Source organism: Trichoderma virens (genome assembly GCF_000170995.1).
Source record: "Trichoderma virens Gv29-8 chromosome Unknown TRIVIscaffold_91, whole genome shotgun sequence".
In the NCBI taxonomy this organism is placed as follows: Eukaryota; Fungi; Ascomycota; class Sordariomycetes; order Hypocreales; family Hypocreaceae; genus Trichoderma; species Trichoderma virens.
Window position 1 is genome coordinate 21350 of NW_014013658.1, and position 17181 is coordinate 38530.

The 17181-nt window shown below is 51.1% G+C and overlaps 8 protein-coding genes across 8 annotated transcripts; 3 read left to right on the forward strand and 5 right to left on the reverse strand.

Annotated features, from left to right (window-relative positions):
• Positions 1-191: 191 nt before the first annotated feature.
• Positions 192-3753, reverse strand: TRIVIDRAFT_214593 (uncharacterized protein; the record flags this gene model as incomplete). Its single annotated transcript, XM_014094541.1, has 4 exons — positions 192-2105; positions 2161-2261; positions 2315-3177; positions 3677-3753. The coding sequence occupies 4 exons, from the start codon at positions 3751-3753 to the stop codon at positions 192-194; spliced, it is 2955 nt and encodes a 984-aa protein (XP_013950016.1).
• Positions 3754-4319: 566 nt separating this feature from the next.
• Positions 4320-6677, forward strand: TRIVIDRAFT_981 (uncharacterized protein; the record flags this gene model as incomplete). The annotated part of the gene is made up of 1 exon (XM_014094512.1): positions 4320-6677. A coding segment is annotated over one exon (2358 nt), but the record flags the coding sequence as incomplete, so codon positions are not given.
• Positions 6678-7401: 724 nt separating this feature from the next.
• Positions 7402-8259, reverse strand: TRIVIDRAFT_40056 (uncharacterized protein; the record flags this gene model as incomplete). Its single annotated transcript, XM_014094542.1, has 1 exon — positions 7402-8259. The coding sequence occupies one exon, from the start codon at positions 8257-8259 to the stop codon at positions 7402-7404; it is 858 nt and encodes a 285-aa protein (XP_013950017.1).
• Positions 8260-8855: 596 nt separating this feature from the next.
• On the reverse strand, positions 8856-10031 carry TRIVIDRAFT_163492 (uncharacterized protein; the record flags this gene model as incomplete). Its single annotated transcript, XM_014094543.1, has 2 exons — positions 8856-9526; positions 9602-10031. 2 exons carry the CDS (start codon positions 10029-10031, stop codon positions 8856-8858), a joined length of 1101 nt encoding a protein of 366 aa, XP_013950018.1.
• A 510-nt stretch (positions 10032-10541) lies between these two features.
• Positions 10542-11961, forward strand: TRIVIDRAFT_184264 (uncharacterized protein; the record flags this gene model as incomplete). The annotated part of the gene is made up of 2 exons (XM_014094544.1): positions 10542-10891; positions 10981-11961. 2 exons carry the CDS (start codon positions 10542-10544, stop codon positions 11084-11086), a joined length of 456 nt encoding a protein of 151 aa, XP_013950019.1.
• TRIVIDRAFT_184268 (uncharacterized protein) lies at positions 10831-12826 on the reverse strand (the record flags this gene model as incomplete). Its single annotated transcript, XM_014094545.1, has 4 exons — positions 10831-10891; positions 10981-12303; positions 12416-12500; positions 12724-12826. The coding sequence occupies 2 exons, from the start codon at positions 12454-12456 to the stop codon at positions 11316-11318; spliced, it is 1029 nt and encodes a 342-aa protein (XP_013950020.1).
• Positions 12827-13248: 422 nt separating this feature from the next.
• TRIVIDRAFT_65354 (uncharacterized protein) lies at positions 13249-13848 on the forward strand (the record flags this gene model as incomplete). Its single annotated transcript, XM_014094546.1, has 1 exon — positions 13249-13848. One exon carries the CDS (start codon positions 13249-13251, stop codon positions 13846-13848), a length of 600 nt encoding a protein of 199 aa, XP_013950021.1.
• Positions 13849-14356: 508 nt separating this feature from the next.
• On the reverse strand, positions 14357-16501 carry TRIVIDRAFT_195752 (uncharacterized protein; the record flags this gene model as incomplete). Its single annotated transcript, XM_014094547.1, has 2 exons — positions 14357-16377; positions 16498-16501. The coding sequence occupies 2 exons, from the start codon at positions 16499-16501 to the stop codon at positions 14357-14359; spliced, it is 2025 nt and encodes a 674-aa protein (XP_013950022.1).
• Between the last annotated feature and the right edge of the window lie 680 nt (positions 16502-17181).

Consider the following 17181-nt stretch of genomic DNA (forward strand, 5'->3'; position numbering starts at 1 on the left):
AATATCAACACATCTTATTCATACATCGGCAATCTTGCAGTCTCTATGGAATCGAGAAGGCTCTGCACCCCCTGGGCAGCTGACCGCCGTGTTACAAAAAGAGCCTCGACTTGTCGAATTACTTCCTGATATTCTGAAGTAGCAGGGCGTGCGGGATATTGTTTGCATCTCTATGGAGCGTCGGATAGCTTTCAATCCAGCGGCTGCTGTTTGAAGAATGATTTACCCCGAAGCCACTTCCCGTAGGCCTTATACCTCTTCTTGGGAGCATCCTCTTCGGTAACAGTTAGGGGGTTCTCACCAATCTTTACCAGCTCCGAGTAGACGTCTGCATCCTCGTCGATACCTGTCACCATAAGGCCTTGACCCAACCAAGTACCATCGACATAATCCTTATACTCCGATGAGTCGATATCCACAGGAGTATCGCTTGATACGACAAGCGGGAGGTTTTGCGGATGACGAATATAACGTTCATAATCATCAGCTTCGTGAGGCTCCACTACTGGATTCAGGGCGTCCTTTACCGCCTTGGTGAAAGTCCATTGCGTTGTTTTAGACTTTTCGAGATCCGACGGCTTTTCCTTCAACGTGTCCGCCGAGAGAGAAGCTTTGGCTGGCGATATGGCGCCAGGGCCGCTGTAGATGCCCCAAATCTCCGTGCTTTGCGATCCGCCCTGCGACGGTCGGAGCCAGACGTTCCGAGACGCATCCCTTCCTATTCCTCTATCGGAGAGAATGGATGAAGCATTGTCTCTCATGTCTAGAGAAGCTGTCTGTTGGCGGTAGGCCTGGTTCGAGGCTAGCGATTCGGATGGTGACGTCGGCTCCTTCTTTACTTTTCTCTTCTCGAGATCGACATCACCATCAGTTCGGACTCGGAAGGGGCTGAGATCATATCTACCATCCTGAGTTGCCTTCAGAGGTATATATTTAATAGTAGAGTTCATCTTGTACGCAAACATCTTGGGGAAGGATGATAGAGTGGCTGGTCGGTAGTACTCTAGCCAGTAATCATCGAAGGATTCTGCATTCTTGCAACGGCTAAGAGCTGTTGGTGCAACAAATGGGGGGATTTTCCGTTCCTCGAGATAAGCTGGCGTGAACCAATGGATGTAATTAGGCCTTCCCGTTTCTGTCCATTCTTTCGGGCTTGCGTGGTGAAGGTAGTAATCTGTTGGCAGATCCCATAGCATGGGTTGACCATGTACGAAGATGTAATTGCCAAGAAAGAGATTGTATGCCTCCTGTCGCTGACTGTCGAGGAATGAATTATTATAGTATCGTTTGAAGCTCTCAATCATATCTCGGGAGTGGCTGGTCCATTGATTGATCTTTCGATACGTTTCCATCGTGTTGACTAGCTGAGAACCGCCATACTGTACCGCAATTGTATCTCCATGGTCATGCCACATGTGGGTGAAAAGATTCACAGCATCGGTATCATACTCAACCGAGGTATTTTCGAGTATACCAAGGGCGTGAAGCTGATGACCCAGCGCGCGTTTGCCGATGACGAACTGTGCAGCATTTGTGCGATCTAAGCAGTCGATGCAGTTGGTTCGAGCAATGCCATTCTGGGCCGTTAAAGGAGTTGTGAGTCCGTCGCCGTTCTGGAAGAACCCAGTTGTTTTCAATACTGATTCGGCGATTGTTTCCAGATTCCCAATGACGTCGCCGCCACGGATCTTGGATGCACGGCTCATGTCCCACGCCTTATGTATGATCTTCTTGTCCACTGGTAGAAATTGATTGAGATAGTCTATAGCATGTGTGTACTCTGCCAGTAGCTTTGACTCTCTAGGCGTCCTTTCTCTGGACTTGATAAGGTTGAGAACGTATATCGGAGCGCCGTAACGCTCAAATAGATTGTCGAAATGGAGAGCGGCGGCGCTGTAGAATGGATCTACTAGATTAAGCTCAATGGGCGGCTTTGGAGTCACCCCGGTGCTGTCCTGGGTCCAGTAAAGAGGTATACTTCCACGGTGCTGGACATATGATGTGTACTGAGGACTGCAGTATGGCCTGGGACCGGGAGCATGGAAGGATGTTGTCAAAGATTCAGCAACGATTTGCTCCGTCTCGACATCGTTGGCGACGTATCCCTGCTCCTGAGTGAGAAGGTGGTGGCAACAACATTAACAGACATTGACAACTTACTAGGTCGTTTGCGCCTCGTTTAAGGAAGCGGGCGCCTGCAAAATACCGTGACCGTCTAGCAATCACGGTGATATGAGCAGTTCGGCCATATATTGAAAGCGCTGCGTTGTGTCAGTTGTTAGCTCATGCAAACTTCTGGCGATGGAAAACTTGCCGGCTTGGTCTATGTATCCATGTATGATGGGCCGACACCAGTCGTATGGATCTTGAAGCACGTTGACGGCGGGCTCCAGCAGATAGTTATTCCACACAAACATGGAGTTGAGATCTTCATTTGGCCAGGGCACAGTGCCATTCGCTAGCGATGCCCTCTCTCGTGTAATATTGTGCTGGAGAGTTCGAGTAATGTCGTACGAATAGCTGTAGTAGAATGACTTGGTTAGGTCCAGCGTATTCAAGATGGTTAAGTAGCGCTGTTCCTCTGGCTTGTTGCGAACATCAACCTTGGAGCGTCCCGGCGTTAGCGGCACTAGCTCAGTCCCTTCCACCTGGTGGATGTAATGGCCACCGATCATGGCAACGGTGCTCTTCTTGGTGATGAGAAGCATGTAATACGGCCCGGTGAACTTGATAAACCCAAGTAGCCCCCAGGTGGTGCAGCGCAGCTTTATGCCGCCAGACGCACGGTTGCCATCGTCGATGGTGTCGAGGAGCTGATTCACTTCCCTAAGGCTGTAGATGATCTTATCATCGGTGATATTCAGCTCGGCGCCCTCTGTAGTCCTGTCGATTTTCAAGATGCGATACCGCCTCTCGCTCACATCCACCCCCACCATGTAGTAGCGACTGACGGTCTCGTAGAGGCTGAACTTGTGCATCTTGTAGAACGACGGTCCGTCATTCTGGTTACTTTCATCGTCGCCATCGTCGTCTTCAACCGTAGGATTTGCGGCTCCTTGCGCGCGGGCCGCCGAATCGGGGCTTGACATGCGAGCCAAGGGTTTCGCCACGGCAGGCTCATCGTTGTCTTCTTCCGGCTCGCGACTCCATCCGTTGGCAGTATTGGGCGAGGCGATGCTGGGAGCTTCGATACTCTGCTGCAGCAGGGAGGCTGGGATGCTGACGTCTGAAGTCACTGGCTGGGCTGGGTTGTAGTCATGGCCTGGAGCGTCCTGATCCATGAAGGCTTCGGTTATGCATATGCGACTGAGGTTCTACTAGAGGAGGGCGGTGTCTGGGAGCCTAGAGATGTTGTCACAGGCCTGCCGTTGACATGTGACTCTTGGAGAGCTGCCTGGAGGAAGTTGGAGGCATTGGCGACACCGAGTCGAGCATTTCTGGGTCCAGATGCTGTTGCGAGATGCACTCTGGGACTGGATAGCTTGATGCCAACCCGACTGTGGGTTAGTGATTGGAGTAGTACTAAGGTAGGTCGCTTGACGTAATGTTGCCTTACGGTGTATGTTAGTGGGAGCCCTTTTCTCAAGCACTGTTACATATTGATAGCCCTATGGTTGTATCATAATAATAATGATAAATGTGCAAGCACGATAGTTACTCTTCAAATACTACATACGACATGGCATTATAATTTTTATTTGATAAGCACATGCCGTTTCCTGGTGTTTCCCGAGTATGTTGTATGGACTGCATTTTGGGGTGCGCCATAGCTGCGGAGGGTCTGTGCCAACGTGCATGCCACCATCTCATATCCATCCATGCTTGCAAGGCCTAAACAAGCCGGAACTTCCTGGCAAAGATCTGCCACCATGGGCCTCCGCTGCGGAGTTTCTAATGCTACCGTCCGTGTTAACGCTGCGGGCGCTGCAGGACTGCTAATTTAGTGCGCAATATTGCCGTTGCGGAGGTCTCTGCACTAATCTACAGTTACCTCTTCAGGTACAGACAGTATATGCGAAGCAACTCGGCCTTGTTTCTGTCCGGCACGCGATTCTTCCACGGCCCTCCAAGAGGCTTTTCAAACAACAACGTCCTGCCTCGTCCAGTCGCATCGCCTCACGACTGCGTCGGTCTCGACCCTCGCTGCACCTCTCGAATCACCCAAGAGCCGCGCATCAGGCCTCGCCCTGTCGGATCGCTTCCCCGGCGCGGCCATCGCTTGACTGGCCTCTGTCATGCAGAATGGCATTGCAATAGTGCCGCCTTTGGCAGCGACACAGCAAGTGGCCGATTTCGACCCGACGACGACGACGACGAATGCGTGGTATAATCTGACGGCCCTCGCCCGAGCAGTCAATGTGACGCGATATGCCCCTCTGTTCGAAGACCTTGTCATGGTTGGTCCGCGCATTGTCATGAAGCTTGGCTCTCTCATGGCGGCACCTGATTCCCTCGCCCTTCCGGCCCAAGATGCCATCTCATCTGCGGCTGCGTCTGTGCCTGAACAAGAGATTCTTCGTCCCATCACTACCGACTCGAGCCTCTATAGCAACATTATGAGCGTGGCCACAGCTCCCGGCTCCCAGGCCCAGCCGGCTTCGGCACAGCCGCCGTTCTTGTCTCTGGACGGAGTTCGAGGCTTGGGCAGCGTCTTCAGCTATGCCACCAGCAGATGGGCCCTCTCGTGCATTGCCATGGCTGTTGTTCTGAACCGGACTCATATCTTTGCTGCCACACGGAGGAGGTTGCGGCTCCGTTGGCAAGTCAGACTCCTGTTGCGAATCATTCCTTTTATTGTGCTTGTCTTGCAGGCCAGAACTCTTCTGCAGTCTATTCAGTGCCAGACCTCGCCAAATTTTTCGCAGTTGCGTTGGGGCGATGCCAATAGAAGCTCCGACCTCATGTTCTCCCATTCAAATACTTTTCTAAACACCATGAGCTCGTCGTTACTTTTCGGAGCTTCAGACGAGCAATCCTGTGTTGCTGCCGACATGGTGCCGTCATCAGACCCAGACGCTCTTCGAGAGCTTCGAGGATCTCTATCACGGTTGTGGCCTCTATTCGGCACTTTCTGCCTCAGCCAATTCCTTGAGACTATTTCCTGTGCTGTTCAAGGCCGCCCCGTTGCTGCCGAGACAGGCATGACTCTGTTTGAACAGTCACTTGCCTTTGCTGAGGCCGATGCTGCCGTAAACAATCAGCTTGGCTGGGGCGCGTTTTCCAAATACCAAAGCCCGGTGCCTGCATCGCTTAACCAAGGAGGTACCGTTGTTATGACACGAGCGGCAATCCTAAGACGTGTCAATACATCCCCTGAAGTCTTGTGGATCGCCTTCCTATCTTCCATGACACATATTACAAGCCATCTCTTGGGTGTGTTTGATCTCCAAGCTAAACATCGCCTCCTCAACACGGGATTCTGGGGCCTGTGCTTCATGGGTAGTCTCGTATGGAGCTTTTTAGCCTTTGAGACAGATAATCCTGCGTCTCACGGGTTTTTTAGGTATCCCACTGTCTGTATTATTGGATTTGTCCCCCACGTATTGATTCTTATTGGCATTGTCATGTGTCTATTTGTCTACGGCCTTGCGTTGCTGCTCACGGCTGTGATGCCGCCTGCCAGTCAACAACATTCCAGGATGACCTTTCGCCAGCGCCTACTCCACGCGCATGAAAATATGCAAGCCAATGTCTCCTTATCGGAACTTCGCATCACGCGAGAAATGGATTTCTACACTGCCCTGCTGAGGACGGGGTTTGCTGCTATAACCATGGCCAGCGAGGCTGTATACCTGAATGAAGACCGCGGTGTTAGCCTGAAACACCAGACCTGGCTCGAAGAGGCCCGTTATCGAGAGGCCGAGGAGTTGCGGAGGCAATGGATTAGCATGGGCCTCTCTGACCCGCGTTACGACCAGATCGGCACTATCGGCCTAATACCTGTCAAAGATGGACCTCTTTTGCCCCCTAATGGTTATAGTCGGGAGCGTGCTGCGCAAAAGGTTCCCCGCGGTCGTGGCGACAAGGTGTTGAGAGTGGGCATTGGTGCTTCCGAGAGGAGCTCGAGATGGCTTCTTGCTCTAGAGTTCCTCATTGGCATCAACAAACTTCTGGCAAGGGTGTTTGCCTTGTCCGTTCTGTGGATCCTTGGTGTCTGCCGCCTCCAAACTCGCCCTTCCTGGCTGCTGTGGCTCGCGAGCCGTTCTAAGACGCCCGGGGCAGATAATGCGTCGAGACAGAGCCGTGGCTCTAGTGGAAGCAAAGATGCAATGGTGAAACCGCTAGATGGAGAATCTCTCAAAATGGATGCTCTGGATATCGAGGCCGAATTTAGACGAGTCGATACGAGCCAAGACGAAGAAACCCTCGATGGAGATCTCTACAAGTACTGGCTCAAAGGTGGATGGTGGGGCTCCAACGATATGAGTGGAACGTATCAGCCTGGTGAAGAAGAGGACGACTGGGATAATACGAGCGTTATTACCATGACCACAAATGGAGGCGAAACGGAAGAAGAAGACGAAGATGGCTGGACATCGGACGGGGGGAGCGGCCAGAGAACACCTACTCAGCGCTCACCACGGCCCGGACGTGAAGGCACTCCGTTCCTTGATAGTCCACTCGCCATGAGCGATCTTGCTCGTCTCCTGCATCCTACTAGTTTGGAAGAGCGGCAGGAAGCGGAGAGACTCGCAGCACACCTTCAAAGTGACCGCATCTTGACCAGATCTGGGTTCAGACGGATGGAGCAGCTTCAACGGACGAGAATTCTGACAGTGCAGAGCCCAAAGGGGAAGCAGTCGAACAAGCTCGGCCCCCAGGGCCGCCTCACAAAGCTCAGCCCAGACGAAGAAGAGCATCTCCTGGAGCAGCTGATCTGGACGAAACGGCAACCCTCCCCAGGGAAAGATGGTGAACAAGATTCTGGCACGAGTGAAGCTGCGACGCCGGCTGAGGGCGAGAGTCCTCCTTGCGTAGTGTGTCAATGCTCACCACGTACCGTCATCGTATGGCCTTGTCGCTGTCTTAGCTTGTGCGACGACTGCCGCGTGTCTCTAGCTATGAACAACTTTGACAAATGCGTGTGCTGCCGTCGGGATGTAATGAGCTTCAGCAGGATCTACGTCCCCTAAGAACAACTGTATGTTCCACAGTATCAAGGCTTGGTGGGATGTAGTCGTTACGATCTTGAGCTACTGTGTGTCGTCTTACTTCTTTTCTCCTCTTTTCTTTTTGTCACACTCATACCTGGAGTTGGGAACTGGAGGGCAGCTTTGATTATTTCACCTCTGGCTTGGGAGGTTTTTTTTTTTCGTCCATCTTTTTCTAGACTGACGTCGGAATATATACTTCTTCTACTTTCAAATAGCGATTTGTTTTGTTTATAACGTCAATTAGCCTCTACATGCCAGCCCATTCTATGCTGAAACTTCTCACAGCAGGAAGGGCCGTATCTGGACTTGTGGACGGCGGACGGCCGCCTATGAGAAATGCTTTCTTTACAGCTGTTGCCAGTCTGCCGCCGCCTACGATATCAAGGATAGGTATCTCTTCCTCCCAGCCATACTCATTTGCCATGAAATGAGCATGGAAACGTAAAGGATCACCAGGATAGACGCTGTAGCGGGCGCCGAATCGTAGCCCGGGGGTCATGTAATATCCATTCCCGAGCATAAACTGGCATAGCGACCCTTGCTCTGAGTTACGGGGTTCCACAGGCAACGCATGAGCGTTTGGAGAGACATAGTTGACGCTAGATGTTGGTGTGACGCCCAACAGAGTCACTTGGCTATTGCGGGAGAAGGGGCTGCCATCTGATTTGAGGTCATCAGGTGTCGCGGGATTGGTGGAGGCAGGGGTTGAAGTGGAATCACGCTGTCTCTCAGCCTTTTTGGCTGCTATGGAGGCTTTCTGGGCGTTCATCTCCGCAAAGACCTTGTGCGCTGTTTGTTTCCGCAGTCGCAGCGAGCTGATGTACGCCCTCCGTGAGTCATGGTCAAGGGACTGCAGAGCCGACTGGTGGGCGGCCACATCATCTACGACGTACGCAACGTTTGTACGGATTAGAGCATCCACCTCTTCAGGCCGGAGTTCGATTGGCAAACCAAGGAAAATGTTTTGAGTTGGCTGCTGCGGAGTAGTCCCCACCAGGGTGCCGTTGGTGTTTGCTTTGCGGCGGAGGGCGCTCACGGCATCTGGGTCAAACACGAGATACCGCCCTGAGATATTGGCAATACGGATGAGCTGAGGGGGTTCCATTGTGGCTATAATCCTGCAAACGCGATGAAGAGTTAGTTCATGTGCCTGCGTACAAAAATATGAATTGATTTCTTTGCTTTGGGTTTAAGAGGGAGTAAAGTCATAAGTCGTCTTCGTAAAAATTTGATTTTGTCATCAGTGTTCAGTGGATTGACAGATATTCAAGGTAATAATCATGTAGGTGATCCCCAATATGTATTTTTGAAACGATAAAAATGCATTGCAATTGATTGCTTACCTTGCATGTTTGTGTCAGTCTCTCACTCTCAGGTTCCCCAAGATTGAAGAGAGAAGACGTAGAGAGAAAGCGACAAGAAGACGCTGTGCAGAGGAGAAGATTTTTGAAACTTATATGAAAATATCGAGCTGTTGTGGTGGGGAAGCTATATGCCCCGATAGAGAAATACTCGACCCACAAAAGAATCGCATAACGAGTTTAGCGACTGATACTTTGTTCGAGGTATTCCCTGGTTAAATGCATATCTTTACGCTCTGGAAGAAGCATTGTAGAGCTCAATAAGGTGCGCTTCATACATGTCACACAAAATCTACGTCAATTCCGAGAGGAGAAAGTGGGAACAAAGAAATGAGCCAAGCTAGAAATCAAGCTTTGGCTTATTCTCATTTGAAGGCCCATTTGAAGGCCCATCATCTTCCAATGGTGGTAGACTATAAGGTGCGATGACAAGCCCACTGGAAGCGCTGAGCTTGAACGACATGTCCTCCTTCACCCAGCTTCCTTCCAATCCTCCTCCCTTTTCATGGAAGATGGGTAGCGAATGAATCCTGAAAAGCCCCTGTGCCTTGGTATCATTTGCAGAGTTTCGGTCGATGTGGTGCTGAGGCTGCTGCTGAAGCGATATCAACTCTACCACACCGTCGCAAATAAGTTCTGCTCGTCGAACGAGTCCTGTTGACCGGGGATATAACGAGATGGGAAGCGTCATCATAACAACAATCCTTGAGGGGAATTGCCGCAGTAAGGCTCGGATTTGGTGTAAGAACTGCAGCACCTCTTGCGGATGACAGGCTGAAGGCGGATATAGAGTTGGTGAGAGTAGGCTGGGAACAACAATTCTGTGGATGCAGGTAGGAGGCGAGCTCTTAATCTTTGTGGTAATGTCGCTAATGAACCGCCGGAAAAGTGACTGGCTTGAATCTATGCCGCCCCCGCGTGTGGTATAAAACTGCCCCTGGGCCACACTCTCGTCCAAACGCCCAGAGAGATCAAATGTATGGCAGAAAGGGGCCATACCTTCTGCTGAGTCTGATATTGATGGTCCTTTTTTTGCACATTATTGGTATATCTTCTACAAATGAACTTAAGGAGACTGCTTACCACGGGATGGCGCAGCCCTACTGCTCAGGGCCTCATATCGCCAAGCAATCTTCATCTTGCTGTCTGAAGCATTCGAGCTGCTAGTTTCTTTAGATCGGCCTTCGCTGGCCAGCCCTGGAAGCTCACGCCGCCAGTGATCTCCAAATCCCAGCAAATGTACAGAATGGCCTTGAACTAGTCCTTCAGCGGCAAAGTAGCGAAGTAATATCCCGCCAAAATCGGTGGTTCCAGTCTCTTCGACGAGAAGACATGTTCCCACAGGCAGCCCAGCATGGCCTGCGAGCAGCTGATCCAAGGATGATGTTCCAGTAGAGGTGGTGAGTCTCCCATCATGGGGAGAAGGTCGAGTGCCCGGAACTAATACTTTGGTTTGCTGTAATTGTGGTGCAGCCCCAGCAACACCGATTACTGTATTCCTTTTCCGAAACGACATGCTGGATATTTTCAGTTTGCAACCAGTGCTCACCAACTACCTATAGGTTCCGCGTTACGGTGCAATAGTTGGACATATAGTAGCTTTTCAGTCTAGAAATTCTTTCGCGCAGCCGACTGTACTTCTAGAAAAATATTTTTGGAAGAGCTTTAAAAAATAAATGGTAGCCGATACTCAGTGTTTTTGTTCATTCATGACGACTTTCTACCAAAAGGCATACACACAAAACCTTATCTTATCAGTGGTTAGTACTAATTGCCCCGATTCAGCACTACCACAGTGCCGTAGGCCACATATATGCTTATATCCGACATCTCGAAGCCTGTAGCACCCCTCCAACAGAAATAAATTTCAACGGCGATTTCAGATTGCGGAAGATTGCCTACTCCGACCCAAACGAAGCCGATTCCCCGAACCCTCGCTGCATATCTACAAAGACACTTTTGCCCCTGGATAAACCAATTGGAAGACGAAAGCCAGGAAAGAGAAAAAAGAAGACTATCTTACAAAATGTCAGGAGCAGGAAGTGGCGATGCTACGCTTTTCGAAGAAAGCTTCACCGTGACGGAATATGATCAGTCTAAATACGACAGAGTCGCTCGCATATCCTGCACATCTAGCGACTCCCAGACCGTCATGACCCTGGACATCAACATTGAGCTATTCCCATGCTCTGTGTCCGATACGCTACACGTTGTCCTCACCACCACGCTATCACCAGACGGCACCAAGGAGGACGACAAGGGCTGGCGAGATGTCGGCAAGGCTGGTGATGCTCCGGCAACTCTTGCTGACCTCTACGACTATGTCTGCTATGGAAAGATATACAAGTTTGAGGAGACATTTGATGGCAATACTATGTATGCGGATCCCATAACAACCTTCAGAGAATTCTCCCTCTGTTGAACGAAGAACACCTTGGCTAACGTTTTGATTTTTCAATCTATAGAAACGCCTACGTCTCGTTCGGCGGATTGCTCATGCAACTGCAGGGTCCGGTTAAAAAGCTAACACCATTGCGCGTCGACAACGTTTATTTGTTAGTTAAGCGGTAAAAAGCAGCAGTTCGTCAATAAGTAACAACATCGAGGGAATGGGAGGAATACATCATTATCAGGCAACTTTACTCATAGAGGAAACACAAAATTCGACGCTTTAATGGAACGCAAAAGAGATAATAAGAGATCAAAGAGAGAAAGGAGGAATTCCCAACGTCATACGTCTGTCTTTATGCAATATGGGAGCAAGAGGAAAGAGAGAGAAAGATATTAGTCAACAACTAGCCTACGCTGCTTTAACCGACTGTTTGCTATCGTGGCCGGGCCAATCTTGCTGGTGCGGGCCGGGAAAAGGAAGGTCTCGGTGCATCCTTGCCTTGATGGCGGCCAAATCAGGTTCATTGGCCTCGGTCAGAATGCCATGGCGAATGAAGAAGTCGATCATGACCAGCGCGCAATTGGGCTTGAATTTCCCGGCCCGCAGATCCCTCTTAATCTCGTCCACATCACATAGCAGAAATTCTTCAACTTCGCCGTCTTTTGGACGAGGCACGACGTCGACAGGTAGCTTGAGATCATAGACCCACTGGCACTCGGGATAAATGTAGCCGTCCTCTCCAACGTGCTTTGCCTCAGTGATGTATATGTAGGTGACGTTTCCAACCCATTCAGCAGTGCCACGGACCAAAGGATCGGGGAGGCTAGCCTCTTCATCAGCCTCTCGGATGATGCATTCAAAGGGATCCTCGCCCGTCATGAGACCACCAGCCACGGTGTTGTCCAGCATGCCAGGGAAGGTTGACTTGTTGGAAGCTCGCTTTGGCACCCAGATTTTGATGCCATGAGGAGCGGATGGATGCTCGATATAGGCAACCATATGTACTCCGTATCGTGCAGTGCCAAAGAGGCCCATGGCCGCCCGTTCCACACTGAAGAGAAGCTCCCCCTTTCGAGCATACACGGGCCACAGCTCATCGCGCCAGCCTTTAAGAGTCTTGAAGGTGCCCTTTTCACGCCAATAGCTTGTCAATCTCGCCACGGCACGGGTCCGCTCCTCTTCTGTCTGTGGCGTCTTGAACAGCACGACAGTACGGTCAGATGTGTTTAGAACCATGTCTCCCCGAATGTCTTGGGGTGCTTCAGACAGCTCGTTGATAACCCAATCGGGTACGTAGCCGATGGCATATTGGCCGTCTTCGTCTTCCCACAGTAGCTTAAACAGTCTACTGCGCAAGTTGTTGGCCTCAACTGTCTCATCATCGCTGTACGGAAACCTGCCGTGAGTATTCGATCAGTGGCTGACGCATCTATGGAAAGCTCTACCACCACCATAACCTGACTATAGAGTTTCGTTTATTAGCGGTGGCATGAGGGAATGAAACATACTTGTCCGTGTCGGCAATCAGTTCCAGATTGGACTTCGACATGGTGCTCAGAATAGTTGCTATCTGTATGCGGTGATTAGGGGCTTCTGCACAAAAGCAAGGTGAGTGATGGGAGTCAGTGAGATTCTCGTGTTCTCATTGAGAATTATATAATTTTCTAGTCGCTGAACCATAAAGGCACCACTCGGCACAAGGCATATAACAATCTCAGTTGTCCATTTCTCATTATGAGGATAAAAGAGCCTTTTATGGCTATGCTTGTAGGCAACGAGGTAATCGACCAATTAAGTAATCAATGTGTGGACGTACCGTGAAGGATCCGAATCGAAGTCTCTAAGCAAAGCAAGCGTAACGTCGCTAAGATGTTTGCTTATTGGTGCACAATTGGAGGACCAAAAGAATGCCTCAAAAGTGACCTTGTAGCCTAGAAGATCCAAGTTGTTCTGGTGGATCTGTCGAGTACAAGAGGTACCTCGCCTTGTTGCCGAAACAGCTGTTGCGTCGTGCGGCTAACTGCGTTGAGTAGCAACCGGCTACCTGCTATATGATTTAATTCATTTGTTTGCATCTAATTTAATATAATTTAATTTAATACGCCCCATTCTTTGTCTTTCAACTTTTGCTTCCAGGACCAATTTGTCTTTCATCCAAACAAAACACCAATCAATAACTAAAACAGCCCACCTCGGCCTACCCCGCGGCTCCAAAATTAAGATCCCTCGCCAACAACATTCAGTATCCAACCACCTCGTTTCGTCCTTTCTCCCCCCCCACGGAATCAACGTCACCATATCCATTCGCATCTCTCAGCATCCAATCGCCAGATCATCGACAATGTCAGGCCCTCTCTTCGGCATCGTCCCCGCCGGCCAGCCTCTCATCACCGACCCGACCTCGAACCCCTCCCCCGCCTCATTCCTCTACGCCCTGCCCACGACAAAGCCCTTCTCCCACATCGTCGTCTTCCTCCTCCCCAGCGTCGCCCTGCCCGACAACACAGCCGCCGCCATATACCTCACCACGGCGCGTGAGGCCGCCGCCAGCCCGACGCCAAACTTCCGCTTCCTAGGCGCAATTGGCCCCGGCAAGGAGAGCGCCATGTTCAAGGTTGGCGGAGGTGCTGAGGCTGATGGCGGCGGCTTCATGATTGGCATCTCGGTCGAGCCCGCTGACGCCGTTGGCCAGCGCCTACAAGAGCTTGCCGCCAACAAAGCGAACACACCAGCATCAGCCTCTTCTGGTTCCACAACATCCACCGCCGTCCTCGCCCAGCGCATCATCCAAAACGCCTTCAACTTCCTCGCCAGCTTCAGCGGGACTGCGGGTCCCGGCGGTGTCGAGGTCGTTCCTCTGCGGGCCTTTGAAGACTGGTGGCGCAAATTCGAATCCCGAGTTCGTTCTGATCCCAGCTTCCTCGAGAAGCAGGCCGACTGAAATCCTACACCTTGTACATCATTAACTGCTTCGGCTGTACTCTTCCTGTCTGGTTTTGTAGCGTAGAGCGAATCTCATCTGCTATTTCATCCCTCTACCCATCCATCCATCTATCAGCAACACATGTACGGATAGGCAACATCTTAATATCGTGGCACGACTAAAAACAAGAACACTGGCGTAATCGTGTAATAAGGCTGTGGTTCAGATATAGTGTATACACTAGGCTCGCGTAGAGCTACTTCTAAAAACTGATTCTACTACCTGGTGAATGAGAGAATCTCCCCTCCCAAGCCCGGCTTGGAGATATCGCTGCTTCACCAGAACTCCCTATTTACCCATTTCCAAAAAACAAAGGGCCGCTAATGGGGCAACTGACGAAAAATACAAGCAAAAAATGAGCGTGTACAAGTGAAGCCGACAACCGTGAGATTCCATAAAAGCTTCGACATGTCTATCATACAATCATGACATTCTTCTCGGGGGAACTGCTTCCGCCGCGTCGTCGCTAGCTGTCCTGCGGCATCACTATAGAATTCTTCAACCGCGTCGGACTTCCGGCTCTGCTGCGACGGCCAGCGTTCAGCATTTGAAGAGTCGGTGCAAGCCGTTCACAGCTTTCCGTCCGCACAACGAGCCCATGCCTGTCCATTACCGACGGAGGCCGCATGCCGTCGAATCTCTCAAGGCTCAATTTTGATGCCGACAGGCGATGACTTCTAGCAGATCTTGATGTTTCCCCACCGTCCGAGCCGTCGGTTTCGTCGGATTCTGTGCCTCCAAGTTCAAACTCAGCAGCATCGCCTTCCTCTAGTATCCGTTCATAACTGGTTGGGTTTCTGCCAAAAAGCTTCCTCACAAAGGACGAGCTCCTGGCCTTCCGGAAACGGCGGAACTTGCCCATCACTCTTGGCCCCCATTCTGTTTTCTTTAGGAGATAGCCAATAAAAAGAAGAACCAACATTAGCACTAACAAACTAGAGACAGGCGAAGACCGACTTGTAAGAACATCGTCGTCGTCATCGTCGTCGTCATCGTCGTCGTCATGGTCATGAGAGCCTGGAAACAAGGGCTTGGACCCGGCAAGTTCAAAGTCGGAGGGCATCTCTGATCCTGTATTGCTTCCAAATCCAACGGGAAGTGCTGAGTCTTTTGGGGGGATCTGTCCGGCGGCGTAGAGAACCATTTTGCCCAGGGTCCAGCTGACCTCAACGCCCCCAATCGTGTCAATGGGCTGGAAGGGATCTAAAAACCCCTTATCTTTCGCCTTTTCCACAGCCCCTTTAGTTTTGTTGACTTTTGTGCCGGGAATGTCACCAAGGCTGATCCGCGGGATGCCAATGCCCTCGTATAGCACGTTGATCAACCATGATGCTTTGAAACAGGCTTCCCTGGCATTCTCTGCCTTCTCTTCCATCGTCTTCTTTCTCTTGTCAAGCCCATTCTCAATTACTGACCAGTCCTGGCTGCAGAATGCATTAACCTCCTGCTCGTATGCGATCAAGTCGTAGACTTTGCTCTCTTGACCAAAGACGCCATGTGTTGTGTGCCAGTACTCAGAGACGCCGATGAAGTGGTTAACATCAAAATCAATGGCGGGCACATGCTGGCCGTTGAGCAAACATGGGTCGTCCTCGCATGGGACATCTTTACCCAACAAGGGGTAGGTTTTACGCAGACATTCTTCAAACATGCCAGTTCCAACCAGCGCAACATCGGATGATTGCTTGCTGCCAAGAGGATCACCCTTGATAGAGGTTCGCAAGCCTTTCGGCAGGCAGGGATCCGGAATGTCGCCTTTCGCTTTGCCGTATTGCTCTTGTAAGCTGTCGACGAATCGTTCCCGTGCCTTGTTGGCCCCAAAACCGAGCCACGTAGCCGTAAACACCTTGTACTCCATTGGAGAGCCATCTAGCCGTCGCAGTCGAACCAACTTAAGGTCGTTCGCGTGCTTTGCCGTCTCGGTTGCGTTTGGCGCAAAGGCAATCTGTGCCGACGCACCGCCCATGTCTAAGAAGCCATAGGTATGGTGGCCTTTTCCATGCGCATGTTCATCGGGGTTATCGAAGCCGCCAAGGAGGTAGTTGGCAGCGATCCAACCGTACAAGCCCTCGGTCTCGCCCGAGATGACCTGAATATGGCTCGCACAATCGGGGAGTAGAAACTGCGTGTTGGCCTGTAGATATGTGCAGATGCCTTGTAGCAACGCAGTTTGCTGGTGTTTGGGCAGGAATCGAACGCCAGCGGTTGCCAGGAGGAAGACGGGAGTCTGGGCGACCTGGGATGCTGGTATCTCGTCGAGTGCGGTGTCGATTAGCGCTTTCAAGTGATCGGGCCCGACAGCAGAGACGTTCTCAGCGAAAGTAGAGACTCCCGGATGGATTTTCTTGCTCTTGTGGAGCTTCAGCTTTGGTAGTACGTGGGCATCGGAGGCAGAAGCGTGCTTGAGGGCCTTGCTGGGATCTTTCCATTTGTAGATGTACACGCGGGTGCCCGAAGAGCCAGCATCGAGAATTACACCGTATTGACCTGCGCAACCATACCACATTAGCGGGAACCAGTTTCTTGTTTCTTTCTTTGTCTCTTTCTTCTTGCTTCCTCTTCCTGCTTCCTCTTCCTGCTTCTGAGTGGGCGGGTGTCGCGTCTTACCCATGAGAGCATGCGGACTGCGAGTGTCGAGTCAAGTCAAGTCTCGCGCGGCGCCTATCAATTCGAATCAAGATTGTTATTATTCTTTTCTATTGGGCTGACAGCCGCCGTGCCGGGGCAACAAAGCGTAGCAGATGGATCGACCTGCGCGGCTGCCGATCCGTCAGTGCGGGGGAAGAATGAGAATCAAGGTCGCAAATGTCGAGACAAAGAATGCTGGCCAGAGTCTTTGTCTCTCGGCTGGTGGTTATCGGGGAATGGAGGCTTCTCGAGGGGGCGCAATCATTAAGCGATAAGAAATGTATGTAGTGTAGGATTGGCAGGTTACTTTGTACAGGGGGTATCGAAACAATGGCTAGCGAGCGAATTGAAGCAGATTGTGCCACAGAATTAGGGATTAGGAATCGAGGCTAGGCGACTGAACGAGAGACAAAGCTACAATCGTGGTGCGACGGACATGTGGAAGGGAAAACGGAAAATTGACATGGAAGACGAAGAAAATGTCAAAGTCCAGCACGGGCACGTCCAATTACGTGGACTTGGCAGCCGTCGGGCCACTGAGAGGCGCTGAATGTCTCACGCCTAGGGAGCCCACGCCACAGTGCGGTACCATTACGCCATGGGTTGAAAGCATCTCACTCAAGTCAACTCTACACGAGCACCCATACAAAAAACTAGTGATTC